The following is a 14,810-nucleotide window of genomic DNA, read 5'->3' on the forward strand; positions in this document are numbered from 1 at the left end:
TTTGCCTTGGCCAGTGTAGGATGCAAATGCAACAAACTGTGTCATAACTTTTGGAAGTTTATGCTCCTTTTATCACTTCGTAGTACTTTATGACATAGCCACTTTGCTTCTTCAGATATACATTGTGTTTCTCATGGGAAAAAACAATATAACGAAGTCTTCATCGAGAACGAAGTCTTGTACACATTATTCTGTAGAAATGCTGATAACTTTGTTAACGATGGCTACAATTTCTTTTTGGCTTCCTGGAATTTAGTTGACAAGTATATTTCTGCTTTCTCTAAAAGTTGAATCGCAGTGCTTAACCGTCATCCCATGAGGCACTTAATCAATGCGGCAGAAGACTTTATTGAATGGAGACGATCATGATGACACGAAGTCCAATGTGCCAATAATTGACTAGCAATCAGTGGAGACATATCACTTTCTTCAAGAAAATTACAAAAATAGTCGCGAGATGCGTGACTTATATAAATTACGATGTTGATTTCTAAATATCGCATTGTAGCGGTCTTAATTTTCAAAAATCAACATCATAATTTATATTAATTGATATATAATTATAGTCCCCGGGATAGGCCTGAGTTGGTTACGATGACAGTAGACTTGCAGAAGAGGGCAGGGTTCGAATCTTGGCGAGTGATGGAATACCCTGCGTCGTAACCAACTGCACTTTCTCGATTTACCTCCTCATAGATGGTCGTTCTGGCCGACCGTGTGGGCCGTGAAGGTGATGCATCCACCTTTTTGCAGAAGATATATAATTATAACTTTATATATATATATATCAGAATTGAATATCATATATAATTTTTATATTCATTTTTTCCATCTCATTATAAAATTTTAAAAATTTAAGTCTTTTAGGCCTATCAATAAGTTTTGATCAAAATTCATTAATAAACTTAGAGAGTTCTGATTAGGTTAATTCTAATTTTTATAGGTTTCTGTAGTGTCCTCGAGTCCAAGAATATTGTTATAATCATAAAAGATTTCCAACATTAATCAAAAGTTTAGAAAGTTTTAGATTTTGTATCAATTGATATGAGCCTATAATTTTGTGTAAGAGATTCAGGACTAAGATTTTTCACTATATTTACCTTTTACACACACAACACTTCCATTTCATTGTAAAATTTTAGAAAATCATATCATTTAGGTCCATCAATGAGTTTTGATCAATATATTAATGAACTTAGAGAGCTTTTATCGGACTCATTCTAACTCTTATGAGTTTATTAGGTGAACTTGAGTCTAAATTAATCATCGTTTACTATTTTAATACTCTTTCAATATTGCTCAAGATGATTTGAAACTTTCATAATATTGTGGCACTGGTTTTCAAAAATCAGCATAATAGCTTAAATACCAATATCGCTATAGTGTTGATTTTTGAAGACCAACACCAAAGTAATTTTTATTAATAAATCAATTTTATATTTTTATAATTAGATATTAAAAAATAGAAGATATAAAAAATAGAAAAAAATATTTTTAATATTTTATTAACTTTCTTTTATAATTTTAAATTTTTTATTAAAATTTTAGACATAAAAATAAAAAATAAATAAATTTAGAGGATTATATATGTTGATTAAAATTATAATTAAAATTAAATTTAATTTAGAAAGAAGGAGGAGTGAAGACCCTTTGAAAATTTATCGAACAATCTAAAGTTCTTAGTGCTGTACATCAAATTCCGATTTTTATTTAATTTTTTTATCATAAACTTTTTTTAAAAAAAAATAGTAACTTTTGATGATCTATTTGAGGCCTAGTTTGGATACGATTGAATAATTCGTTGAGTATAAGTGGAGTGTTTATGGTTAGGTGGATTATAATTAGATTTGATTTAGATTTATTTTGACACTTAACAAACTCATTATTGGAGTGGGATCAATTCATTTATATTTTGCTTGGGCTTATAGAAATTAGAATTTGTTGAAAATATTTAATTTTTTAAATTTCTTTTTCCCTATATGTGGTCCATTGATTGTGCCTCATCTCATCCTCATCGTTGTCCTAACTTGTCCTAACTGCACAATCAATAATGATCATGTTGATGAATGTTGACAACGATGGCAATGTTGATGAATGTTTTCCTTATAGTTTCTAGGTGGCATAGTTGAGTTGGTTATGATGGAGTAGAGTTGTTGAAGTGGATAAGAGTTGAATCTCAACAAAGCTGAGGCAATGTCCTCCTCCGTCATGGCCAACTGCAGTTTCTCGATTTACCTCTTTACAGATGGTCGTGAGGCCGATCGTATAAGGTCGTTGGGGTGATGGATTTCTAACTTTTGCTGAAATGTATATTTTCATTATGTTGAAATGAATGTTTCCCTTAGTTTATTTTATTTATAATTTTAGAAAAAACATTTAGTGTATCTACTAAAACTTATTTTAAATTGTTTATCCATGAGTGTTATAAAATTCATTTAAGAGTCAATTATTTATTGAGTCAAATAATATATCATCTATGTAAACACGTAGCTATAAATAGATATTTTTTACTCACTCATGTTTTATATGTTGAGGGTTGTTATTGTGTATCTTATTCATGTCGTTTATCTTCTATTGCTTCTTCTTCATAATTAATTGTTCTGGGGATGAACCCAGGGGGCCAATCATGATCAGACTCGAGCCTAAGTCTGGTCCCGTCACATAGGTTGCACCCGCTGAAGCAATACCTTCAGGTAGTTCAGGCACGTATTAGCTAAGTATATTCATTCGGGCGTCCCCACATCCCATCGTTTCCATTTGGCCCCTCCATTCGGCTAGCTACACGCCGAATCCTTCCACTCGGCTAACTACACGCCGAATCCCTCCATTCGGCTAACTACACACCGAATCCCTCCATTCGGCTAACTACACGCCGAATCCCTCCACTCGGCTAACTACACGCCGAATCCTTCCATTCGGCTAACTACACGTCGAATCCCTCCATTCGGCTAGCTACGTGCCGAATCCCTCCATTCGGCTAGCTACAAGCCGAATCACTCCATTCGGCTAGCTACATGCCGAATCCTTCCATTCGGACAACTAGGTGCCGAATCCTTCCATTCGGCAGAAGCCTCGCCGAATCATTCCATTCGGCAGGCGCCTCGCCGAATGCTTCCATTCGGCTATACACTACCTGGTCGCCTCCATTCGGTCGTGCGCTAGCCAAATCCCTCCATTCTATCCCACTAGCCAAATCCCTCCATTCAATAACGCCGAATCCCTCCTTCGGCAATGTACACACCGAATCTCTCCAATCACCTGCAACGGTTTCACCAACTCGCCTGTTCACACTCTGGTTTGACCACTTGCCATACAGTGCTCTGGCCCACCTCATCATGGTGTCTGACAAACCTCACGCCCCAATAATTAATGCTATCTCTTTGCCATCTGCAAGAATAGTGACAACATAACGCTTTACCGGCGATGGGACAAGGAACTCGATTATTCTTGCCACTTCATTAATCATGATGGGACGTTCTTTAAATGATGACGTGACAGGTATACACGCTCATCCCTCCTTCAAAAAGACCACTCCGCTCCACAGGTATGGCTCTCGAACTCTCCTTCTCTCAACCACTCTCTATTTTCTGCTGTTCATTGTCTTCTTCCTCCGCCCCTGACTTGATCGTCGGAGTGGTCGCGCCAGGGCACCCCCTGGCCTTCCTACTGACGTCCCCGCTGATCGCAGGTCGTCCCTGAAGATATTGCTGCTCATCGTCTGCTCCGGCGAGGTTTCAGGCGACCTCGAAGTTGTCATCATCCTCAGTGCCATCCACTGTTCAAAGCCAGCATCGAGGAGGTCCGGTGACGTGTCCCGAAGCAGTTCTCAACCGGAACATAATTTGGCGCCGTCTGTGGGAACTTCTTAGCCCGGATTTGAGATGCCGACGTACGAACCTCCCCAACCTCCTCAACCTCGTCTCATCACCATGACGCAGGAGGATTTCGATAGGGCGGTGGCCAACGCCGTTCTTGCAATCTCCAGGCAACAACAACAGCAACAAGTATTAGCTGGTCCTTCTAGACCCCACTCTTTCTCTGCTGAAGCACCACCGGCGCCGGCGCCGACCCCAGCTCGCCGGTTATTTGAGCCCATCGAGGCCCACCATACTCAGGCCTACCAATCTCCGGCCCATCAAGCTCCCGCTCACTTTGCTCAAGCCCATCAGGCTCCAGCTTACCAAGCCCCAGCTCAACACGCCCATCAGGCCCATCAAGCCCAAGGCCCACCTCCACCTTATATGTTTGAAGACTATGGGGGGATGTCCGTAGAATCCGCAGCTGCCCGGACCCCACCTAGACGCCTTCCACGTGGCAAGGGTCCCGATCCCGAGGAAGGCAGCGGCTCTCACAAATCTCCATTTGCCCAATGGATATTAGAAGAAGAGCTCCCCCGTCACTTTCGTGCTCCGCAGCTCATGGACTACACCGGAGCAACTGACCCGGAAGACCACCTGGGAAGGTTTGAAAATGCTGCCACTTTGCACCAATACACTGATGCCATCAAGTGCAGGGTTTTCTTAACGACCCTAGCTGGTGCTGCGGTTCGCTGGTTCAATCATTTGCCGCCAGCATCCATTTGCTCCTTCAACGACTTCCGAAGCTCTTTTTTGAGGCACTTCGCCACCAGTCGCACCTACCGAAAGACGGTGATGGATCTTTTTGCCATCAAACAGAAGTCGAAGGAGTCACTTAAAGAATACCTGCGCAGATTCAATCAAGGAGCGCAGGAAGTCCCGTCAGCCCCGGCGGAAGTACTCATCAGTGCCTTCTCACAAGGGCTGATAGAGGGGGACTTTTTCCGATCGCTCATCAAAAAGCCTCCAAAAAACTTTGACATGCTGCTGACTCGAGCTGACAAATATATACATGTGGAAGAAGCTCAGTCGGCTCGGCGAGTGAATGTCGACTCCTCTCACGGCGGTCCGAGTCGACAGCCCGCCCTTGCTGCTCGAAGCGAACATCGCCATCCACCTCAACCTCTCAGGAGGCCAGAGCCAGAACATGCAGCTAGACAGATAGGTGGCCCACGTGCCATCCAAGCAGTAGACTCGCGGCCCACTCAGTCATCCGAGCCTTCACGATGGCTGTCGCGCTTCTGTGCGTATCACAAGCCAAGAACTCACGATACTCGGGATTGTCATCAATATACCCGAGTCCTCCGTGAGGTAGATGACCAACTCTCTAGAGGAATGATACCTGCCCCTCAACACCGGCTGATGTGCTTCCGCAAGTGCACGGAATATCGCCAAGTAATAAAAAGATCGAATCCACAGGGACCGTGGAATTACTTACTATACCTAGCACAATAAGGTGGAGAGAATGTTGTTCATGAGTTGTGTGGGGGAGATCGGAGTGTTCTAGAGTGCTTAATCCTAAAAAGCAGAGAAAGGGATCGACTGTGACACTTATGGGTGAAGTGATCCTAGGATTTCGGACTCCTCAGAGAATGGATTAATCGACTTGGATCCTCTACCTTTCCTCAATAACTGTTCAATTGTAGGAATGTCAACCAAATTATCCAATTCAACCTCGTCAGGTATCCTCGAATTAAATCATTAGGTTTCTTACGTCACTCGCTATTGGTTTGAAACGGTTCTAGAAGCCCGGTTCAAGGCATTCCCGTGTCACTCAGGCGCCCCGGAAATACTAAAAGAACCTTATCCACTGTCACTGGATACCCTTTTACGGATCTCTCCCCAATAACGAATGACCGCTAACTATTCCTCATAAGAATCCACTACGCATTAGGAAACCCCTCGGAATCTCGCCCGGTTCAAGGCATTCCCCATTACAGAGCGCCCCGGTATACGGCCTAATGATTCCCCAATACATAGCAAATTCCTACCCTCATGGATTCACACATACACAAGTTATCATCAATGTACAAGCACAAATCCACAAAACAATGCACAGTTACATCATAGAAAACGGTAGATTATCAAATCCAAATACAACCATCCATTACATCTGATTTATCCTACATCCTAGAATCTAGGGAAATCTACTCCATATCGAGGAGAATACAAACCAAAGGAATGAAGAAATACATCTTGTTCCCAAAGATAAACAAATAAGTGCAGGAAACTAGACTTATCTTCTTCCTCGGAGTGCAATCTCTGCGTAGATGAGATGGAAATGGTCTGGAGCAGTCGGATCGGTGATGGATCGTCGAATCTCCTCCGAAATAGGCGTCGGCGGCTCAAGAACAACTCCGGTGGCTCTCCTAAAGACTCCCCCCTTTGCTAGGTCTCCAAAGAGGCCTATTTATAGTGCAGGGTTCGGTAGCAGCTCGCCTCCGTGCACACGGCCGTGCCTGGGAGGCACGGCCTTGTGTTGGCTTCGGGCACAAGGTAAGGCACGGCCGTGCCTGGGAGGCACGGCCTGAACTTGTGAGCTCTCGGATCAGAGGCACGGCCGTGCCTCTTAGGCACGGCCCAGAATGGTCCCTCTTCTGTTTGATGGCACGGCCGTGCCTGGGAGGCACGGCCACACACTGGCTGGAGCTGAAATGATGGACACGGCCGTGCTTATTAGGCACGGCCAGCTGCTTGGGCGCTTCTGTTCTTGCACACGGCCGTGCCTGTGAGGCACGGCCTTCAGCTGAGGCTTGCTCCAGGGTGAAGACACGGCCGTGCTTTGGAGGCACGGCCATGAACTGGCTTGGTTCTGTTTTGAAGCACGGGTGTGCTTTTGAGGCACGGCCTCTGGCTGATGCTGAGGGGATTTGGCACACGCCCGTGCCCTTTGACACACGGCCAGAAGCTGAATAGACATGGCCGTGCCTATGAGGCACGGCCCTGTCTTGCCTGATCTTCAATAATACTCCGTTGCGCCATTTTCGCTCCATTTTCCACCCTGAAACATGTAAAAACACGAGCAGATCTCCGAACTAGGAAATGTAAAATATATGCCTAAATGCATGAATATGGGATGCAATATACATAAGAATAGAACAATAAACTCAGAAAGATGTGCAAATAAAGCATGAAAACAGGTATACATCCTACGCACATCAGAACTGCCACCTGAACTGAAGCAAGAGCTGGTCGAATGTCTTCGCCGCAACCAGGACGTCTTTGCCTTGGACCCGACCGACTTGATGGGGATTTCGAGAAGAAGTGCTATCGCCATGCACCACCTCAACGTTCTACCTGGAGCTCATCCCATCAAACAGAAGAAACGCCGTGTCTAATCAGTTTCCTGGTCGTGCTTCACAAGGCATGGGCATGTCTACAAGCAGATCATCAACAAGCCCTGGCTGTGCCTCACAGGCACGGCCGTGCCATCATCCCCCTTGAATAGCAGCAAGACAAGGCCGTGTCTACCAGACACGGCCGTGCTTCAGAACAGAACAGAGCCAAGGCTTGGCCGTGCCTCACAGGCACGGTCGTGCCCTCCATCAGAAGAAGACCACTGCTGTTGGCCGTGCCCCACACGGCACGACCGTGTTTCGTGCCCACAGGCACGGCCGTGACAAGGAGTCTCCAGCTGGCCGTGCCTCCCAGGCACGGCCGTGCCCACAAAACCTGAAGCTGGCCGTGCTTCCCAGGCAGTCGTGCCTCAAAGGCACGACCGTGCCTTTAAACAAAGACAAGGCCCTTTTGGCCGTGCCTAAAAGACACGGTCGTGCCCCTGAACAGAGCCACCACTTCTTCTGGCCGTGCCTAAGAGGCACGGTCGTGCCTCATCCAGTGATGTGTGTCCACACTGGGCCGTGCCTCCCAGGCACGGCCGTGTGGACGGGGGCGTGTCTGACCTCGGGCTGCAGCTATAAATACCTCTTTTTGGGACCCTAGCAAAAGGGGGGAGACCTTTGGAGAGCCACCGGAGCTATTCTTGAGCCACCGAAGCCTATTCCGGAGCGAGATTCGACGATCCATCCACCGATCCGGCTGCTCCATCCCATCTTCATCTCATCTACGAAGAGTTCACAGTCCGAGGAAGAAGAAAACCATTGATAAGTCCTGTTTTCCTGCATTTCTTGTATAATCTTTGGAATAGGATGTATTCTCTTTATTCTTCCTTGTATTGTGCTCTCTCCGATATGGAGTAGTTCCCTAGATTCTAGGATGTAGGATAAATCAGGTGTATTGGATGATTATAACTTGGATTTGTTAATCTACCGTTTCTATGATTTGATTGTCTATTGCCTTGTGGATTTATGCTTGTGTTGTGAATGATGAAATGCTTGTGTATGAATCTATGAGGGTAGGGATTAATTGTGATTTGAGGAATCATTAGGCCGTACACCGGGGCGCTTCGTGACAGGAAGAAAGCCTTGAACCGGGCGAGTTTCCGAGGGGTTTCTTAAATCATAATTAGTTTCTATGAGGGATAGTTAGCGGTTATTCATTGTTGGAGAGAGGTCCGTAAAAAAGATATCCTGTGACAGGGGATAGGATTTTAGTAGCATTCCGGGGCGCCTGAGTGACACAGGAAAGCCTTGAACCGGGCTATCTAGAATCACCTTGATCTAACAATGATGACGTAAGAACACCAATGATTTATTCCGAGGATACCTGACGAGGTCTTGGATATATTGGTTAGCGTCCCTACAATTGTACAATTATTGAGGAAAGGTAGAGGATCCAAGTCAATCAATCAATACTCTGAGGAGTCCGAAGTCCTAGGATCGCTTCACATCCATTGTCACAGTCGTTTCCTTTCTCCGAATTTAGGATTAAGTACTCTAGAGTGCTCCCTTCTCCCCCACAACAACTCATGCTCATTTTCTCTCCCACCTTTTTGTGCTAAATCTAGTAAGTAATTCCACGGTCCCTGTGGATCGATATTTTTATTACTTGACGACAACCCGTATACTTGCGGGGAGCCTATCAAGTTTTTTACGCCGTTGCCGGGGATCGTGCACAATTATTTACTTGACCCACAAATAAATCTTTAAAACCCTGTTCCTTTTTTGGACTTCGGCTCCTCTCTGCCTCTGACTGAGTTCGAGACTTCCGAGTTGCTGTAGGATTTCATATCTGCTACAGCTGCGAGATCGATCAAGAACTCCGTTCTAGGAGGGCGAAATCTGGCGGTGGAAGGCCCGGGGTAAGGGATCCAGTGATCTCCAAGGCGAACGCGGCAGAAGAGCCGATGGCGAGCAGGGACCAAGCGCCGCGCCGCCTACGGCCGGGGCCATGGCCTCCGGCCCCGGAAGCCGCGCAACAGCAGGCGCCTCCGCAGCTCTCCTGGGCGAAGAGGACTGGGTTCAAAAGCACAGTCTCCGGCGAGTCCAACGCGAGCGATTCTGGCCAGATTGCGCTCCCCAAGCCGACAGAATCAGGGAGCAAGGTGGATCTGGAAGCAGGAACTCGCGACGGGCCCTCCATCGCGCTTCCTCCGCCGCCTACAGCTTCGGTTGGGGAGCAGGAGAGCAAGGAGAGAGGCGTAAATGTACCAGCGCCGGTAGATCAGGGTCATCAGACGGCGAGGAAGAGGAGCGCCGGTTCGGGACCCAATGGACACGTGGTACGGTTTGATACTCGGCCGAGGGAAAGAAGAGAAGAGGAACCTGCTGCATTGCCTCAACTAGAGGAAGATGAAGGGTTTGATCTGCGTCAATCGCACATTAACTATGAACTGAGAGACAGCCCGGGGCTTGGTGAGAAACTGTCGAAAAGTTTCCTTTTTGCGCTTATTTTCGTACTGAAATATTAATTTTTTGTATCATTATGTGAACCTTCTACAGTGCCCGTCATATTCTATAGTCTGCAACACTATCTTTCGATACTGGGTTCCTTGATACTGATCCCGCTTGTTATAGTTCCAGCTATGGGGGGAACTTATGTGAGATATCGCCTTGTTTTGCTTCCATCTTTTAAAACTTTTGTGTGAGCTTGATTAGATGCTTTCATGCCAATTTTTAACAGGAGGATACTTCAGCTGTGGTGTCAACGGTGCTTTTAATTTCAGGGCTGACGACATTGCTACATACATTCTTCGGAACAAGGTTGCCACTTGTGCAGGGGCCATCCTACGTTTATCTGGCACCTGCACTGGCAATAATCAATTCTCCAGAGTTCCAGGGTCTTAAAGAAAATGTATGCTTCTCTACCATCTAATGTAAATTCCTCTCCATCCTTAACATCTAATGTTTCTACAGTAAATGTACTTTCAACTTCTAAACTAAACGAGTTTGTTAAAACGTCAGTTCCTGTTTGTGTAATTTTGCATTCTGCACCATAAATACGCTTCGACTTTTACTTAAGCCAGCAGGATATGTAGAACAAAGTCAAGTATCATTACTTTTGCATGTACTTTAACAATCTCCGTTATAAAATGAATGGTTAGTGGAATACAAAATATGAAAATTGAAAAATATTTTTATACATTTTTTCACAATACGTCATCATCATCAAGCCACATTTTTCCCACCTTTGGAATTGGCTACACAAACCTCCATTGAGCTGTATGTAAGGATATATCACTAATATGTTTTCACAATACATCCATCTTATCAAACATTCTGTTCTCTGGCTCTGACAATCCAACAGAGTTTTAGGCACATCATGAAGGAGCTACAAGGAGCTTTAATTGCATCTTCTGTGTTTCAAGCAATAATGGGATATAGTGGACTTGCATCATTGCTATTAAGGTGTGACTCCTTTCTTGTATATTGCACTCATATAATTGTAGTTAGCTTGGACAAATAACACGGGCAGTATCTGTAACACTCATCTTAAGCTTTATTTGTAAAGCTCTTTAATGTAGTATCACCCTAAAAATATTTGAACTGGGTTTATATTTGCAAGCATGCTTTTTTATGCGTTGATTGACTATTTCTCCAGGTTCATCAACCCAGTTGTTGTATCCCCAACAATTGCATCCATTGGCCTATCTTTTTTTGCTTATGGTTTCACTCAAGTAGGCACTTGCATAGAGATTGGCATGTTGCAGATACTTCTGGTTGTTATATTTTCACTAGTGAGTACAGAAGAGATGTCAATGTTTTCAACAATATCATGATACCTCTGGAGTTTCTATAATGCTAATTTACACTGCCTTTACTTCCCTGTTGCAGTATCTTCGGAAGATACGTATATATGGTCATCGGATATTCTTGGTCCATGCTGTAAGATTGCAATTTAGCTAAAAGTTTGATCTCTGGCTAGGTCTCTTATTTATATTGTCAAGCCAATTTAGAAATTGTGGCTTCATCTATTTCATAAATGTTGTTTTACAGGTTCCATTAGGCCTGGGGATCACATGGCTCATTGCTTTTCTTCTCACAGAGCTTGGAGTTTATAGTTATAAAGGTTGTGATGCAAATGCACCTGCCTCAAATACTGTCACTGCTTACTGCAGGAAGCATGTGCCAAGGATGAAACACTGCCGTGTTGATACATCTCATGCCTTAAGATCTGCTCCCTGGTTTAGATTTCCATATCCACTGCAGTGGGGTACACCTGTTTTCAATTTGAGAATGATCCTAGTGATGTGTGTGGTATCTATAATTGCATCTGTTGACTCTGTGAGTGTCTTCTTCCCATTTATTTAGTTGAAGACTTTCACATAGTATTTTTTTATATCTTCATTAGTTTAGTTAGTAATACCATAATCATCGAATTTGAGAAGTACGCTATACTCACACAATACTTGTATGAACAACTGAAATTCTATGTTCTAGAATTGCCTTTGTCGTCGTTTAGAAAGCATAAGTACAGGTTCCATTTTATTATAGACCTGCATTAGTTTCTCTGAAGTAATTTTTTCTGAATGAGTATGATGTTCATTATGGATTTTTGCTTCAAGAAAAAGTGAACTGGCTGCTGCACAGGTGTCGTTTGTTGTAACTAGCAGTTTAGGATGTAATGGACTCTCATTTTTGCATGTTTCCATCTGGTGTATGTGGAGAATAAGTTGCAAACATTTGCAAAACCAGAGATTGATGTATAAAATATGAATCAAGTAGCACTCCCGGGATTCACATGTGGATTTCCCCTAACTTGCGGAGCTATGTTATCTTCTGAAAGAAAATATGACAATTTTCTGCACACCAGGACTTTGACAGTAGTGATAGTTCAAGCGAGAAGCACTATTGATTATCAAAAATTGATTTATTATAACATTAAAAGAAACCATGTTAAGTTGATTCAAATATTTGGAGGATTGTGCCTCTAAAATCATTCAACAATCATCCTTGTACAGTTTGCAATTGGTTATACAGCCATTCTACCAAATTTTATTTGGCCAAACTAGTATCTAAGTTAAGGAATTGGAGAACTGTCATTGTCAAATACATGTCTGCATGGCCAATCACTGATGTCCAGAAATACTTGTGTTTGCTTATGTCACCTAAATATATTTTTAATTCTTTATCTCTCTCAAGGTGGGAACATACCACGCTTCAGCTTTGTTAGTCGCATCAAGACCCCCTACACCTGGAGTGGTTAGCAGGGGCATTGGTATGGAAGGCATCTCTAGTGTCTTGGCTGCACTGTGGGGCACAGGAGTCGGTTCCACAACTCTCACAGAGAATATTCACACTGTTGCTACAACTAAAATGGGCAGTCGGAGAGCAGTTGAGCTTGGTGCCATCATTCTCATTTTGCTATCTTTTGTCGGTAGGCAAAAAATTTTTTTCTCCTTGCTATACATCAAAGGAAAGTTTTTTTTATTCATTCATCATAGCAATTCATACTCGTGTTCTTTTTCATATTTTGTTAAAACATTGTTCTTTTCATGCTTGACTTTATTATAACAATAGCATGTCTCATTTTATAAGATGCTAAATGTTTGACCAGGGAAAATAGGAGGATTTATTGCTTCTATCCCAGATGTCATGGTGGCAGGTCTCCTTTGCTTTATGTGGGCTATGATTGCAGCTCTGGGCTTGTCAAACCTACGTTACAGTGAGACTGGAAGCTCGAGGAATAATATCATAATTGGCCTATCATTGTTTCTCGCATTATCGGTACCTGCCTACTTCCAGCAATATGGACTTATTCCATCTGCAAATTCATCTGTTCCAAGTTACTTCCAACCATATATCGTTGCATCTCATGGACCTATTCATACAGGATCTGGAGGGGTATGCTTTCATCTTCTCTGACAATTCATATGCTGATTACTATCCATTTCATATTTTTCTAGAACATGAATACCTTTTCTTAGTGTTTTAGACTTCGACAATCAAATTAGAATTTCAGATAGTTGTTACGTGGAACATCATGCCTCATAATCATACTCTTGAATTAATTTCCTTTAACAAACCAATGGTAGATAATCTAATTCATAGGATCTTTCTGGAATTTGAAGCTAGAATCATTTTGATTACTGATACATGTGCCAATTTCAGGTGAACTATGTTTTGAATACTCTGTTGTCATTCCACATGGTTATTGCATTTATTGTTGCTTCTATTCTCGACAACACTGTTCCTGGGAGCCGTCAAGAACGTGGAGTATATGTTTGGTCTGAACCAGAGGCAGCAAAAAGGGAACCAGCCGTGACCAAAGACTATGGATTGCCTTTCAGAGTCGGCCGTATGTTCAAATGGGTGAAATGGGTTGGCTTATAGCATGTTGTGGGTACCAAAAGAGATCATAGCTGTCATCATTCAATTCTCCAAATCTAGTACACAACAGTCTCTTCTCCTGCATTATGGGGGTATGAACTTAGAATGAGAACCTCAGAACACCCCTCCCCCCCATGTAGATCTTGCAACCCCAAAGTGCCATGTTGCCAGAGCTTTGCTTCATTCCAATTTGACATTTTAACTTCATTCTTCTTTCTGCCACTACTACTCTGCTATTGGAATTGGATCTTGTTCTAGGTTTGGGGATTTCACGAGTGAATTTTATGTATAGTAGAACAAGTTATGGCCTTTCTATTTACCCGTGTATAGACTGTTGGTGCCAGTGAGAAAACATTCATTGTTGTTTCTGTTTTTTCTTTTAGTTATCGTTAACTGGGAGTCTCAGTGTTATATTAAACAGGGATCCATCCTTTTTTTTTGCTCAAAAGGTTTTTTTACAACCAAGAAATAAAGTTGTGAAATAATAAAACGTCAATATTTTAAAATAAATTAGTATTAATTAGTGTATGGCATATGAAATTAATTGTTGTGGTACATAGATGTGGCATAGGAATTAGTTTTTTTTTTTTTGTAAAAAGGTGAAATTCGTCACTCTAACGGTCCCACACGGTCGGATCCATGATCATCTGTGAGGAGGTAAATGAAGAAATTGCAGTTGATCACGACGAAAAAGACCATATGTGAGAAGGTAATGAGAAACTTGCATGATCATCTGTAAGAAGGTAACGAGAAACTTGCTTCGTGCAAGTCTGCTCTGTCGTAATCAATTCAATTATGCTTCGGGAGCTAAATTGTATTGGGTAAACTTTTTATAGTGATCAGTCCAATTGAAATGCCCCCATATCAGAAAATCTCTTAAGGAATTTTTTGAAGGCATCTTAGCCAATAAATACATGTTGCTAAGATGACTCGAATCGAAACAACACCGCAGTCAACAAAGACATGTTGCTAAAAGGACTCGAACCCGTGCCGTGCGCGCGTGCGCAAAGGGGATGGTGGGTTTCCAATGGTGAAGCTCTTCTTTCTCTCAACACTTAGTTGTTTCCCCTCTTCTCCTAACTCTGCTTTGTGTGTGTGCGTGCGCACGTGTGTGTGTGCGCGTGCACATGCGCACATGTGGGTGTGCGTGCGTGTGGGAGAAAAGAGGAGGGTGGGTTTCTGGTGGTGAACCTCTTCTTTCCGTGTGGGGGGGGGGGGGGGGGGGGGGAGAAAAGGGGACAATGGATTTTCGGTGGTGAAACTCTTCTTTTTCTCGACACTTAAT

General features: G+C 43.2%; 1 protein-coding gene across 1 annotated transcript; it reads left to right on the forward strand.

The window, feature by feature from the left end:
- The first annotated feature begins 8,954 nt into the window (after nt 1–8,954).
- LOC141840596 (nucleobase-ascorbate transporter 12) lies at nt 8,955–13,893 on the forward strand. The gene is made up of 10 exons (XM_074728638.1): nt 8,955–9,610; nt 9,698–9,795; nt 9,879–10,049; nt 10,503–10,603; nt 10,797–10,932; nt 11,030–11,080; nt 11,192–11,479; nt 12,338–12,572; nt 12,753–13,039; nt 13,307–13,893. The coding sequence occupies exons 1-10, from the start codon at nt 9,103–9,105 to the stop codon at nt 13,526–13,528; spliced, it is 2,097 nt and encodes a 698-aa protein (XP_074584739.1). The 5' UTR covers nt 8,955–9,102; the 3' UTR covers nt 13,529–13,893.
- The last annotated feature ends 917 nt before the right edge of the window (nt 13,894–14,810 follow it).

The sequence above is a fragment of the Curcuma longa genome, chromosome 1 (genome assembly GCF_044706935.1).
Source record: "Curcuma longa cultivar G26 ecotype Majalengka, Jawa Barat chromosome 1, ITB_CL_G26_1.1, whole genome shotgun sequence".
Taxonomy (NCBI): Eukaryota; Viridiplantae; Streptophyta; class Magnoliopsida; order Zingiberales; family Zingiberaceae; genus Curcuma; species Curcuma longa.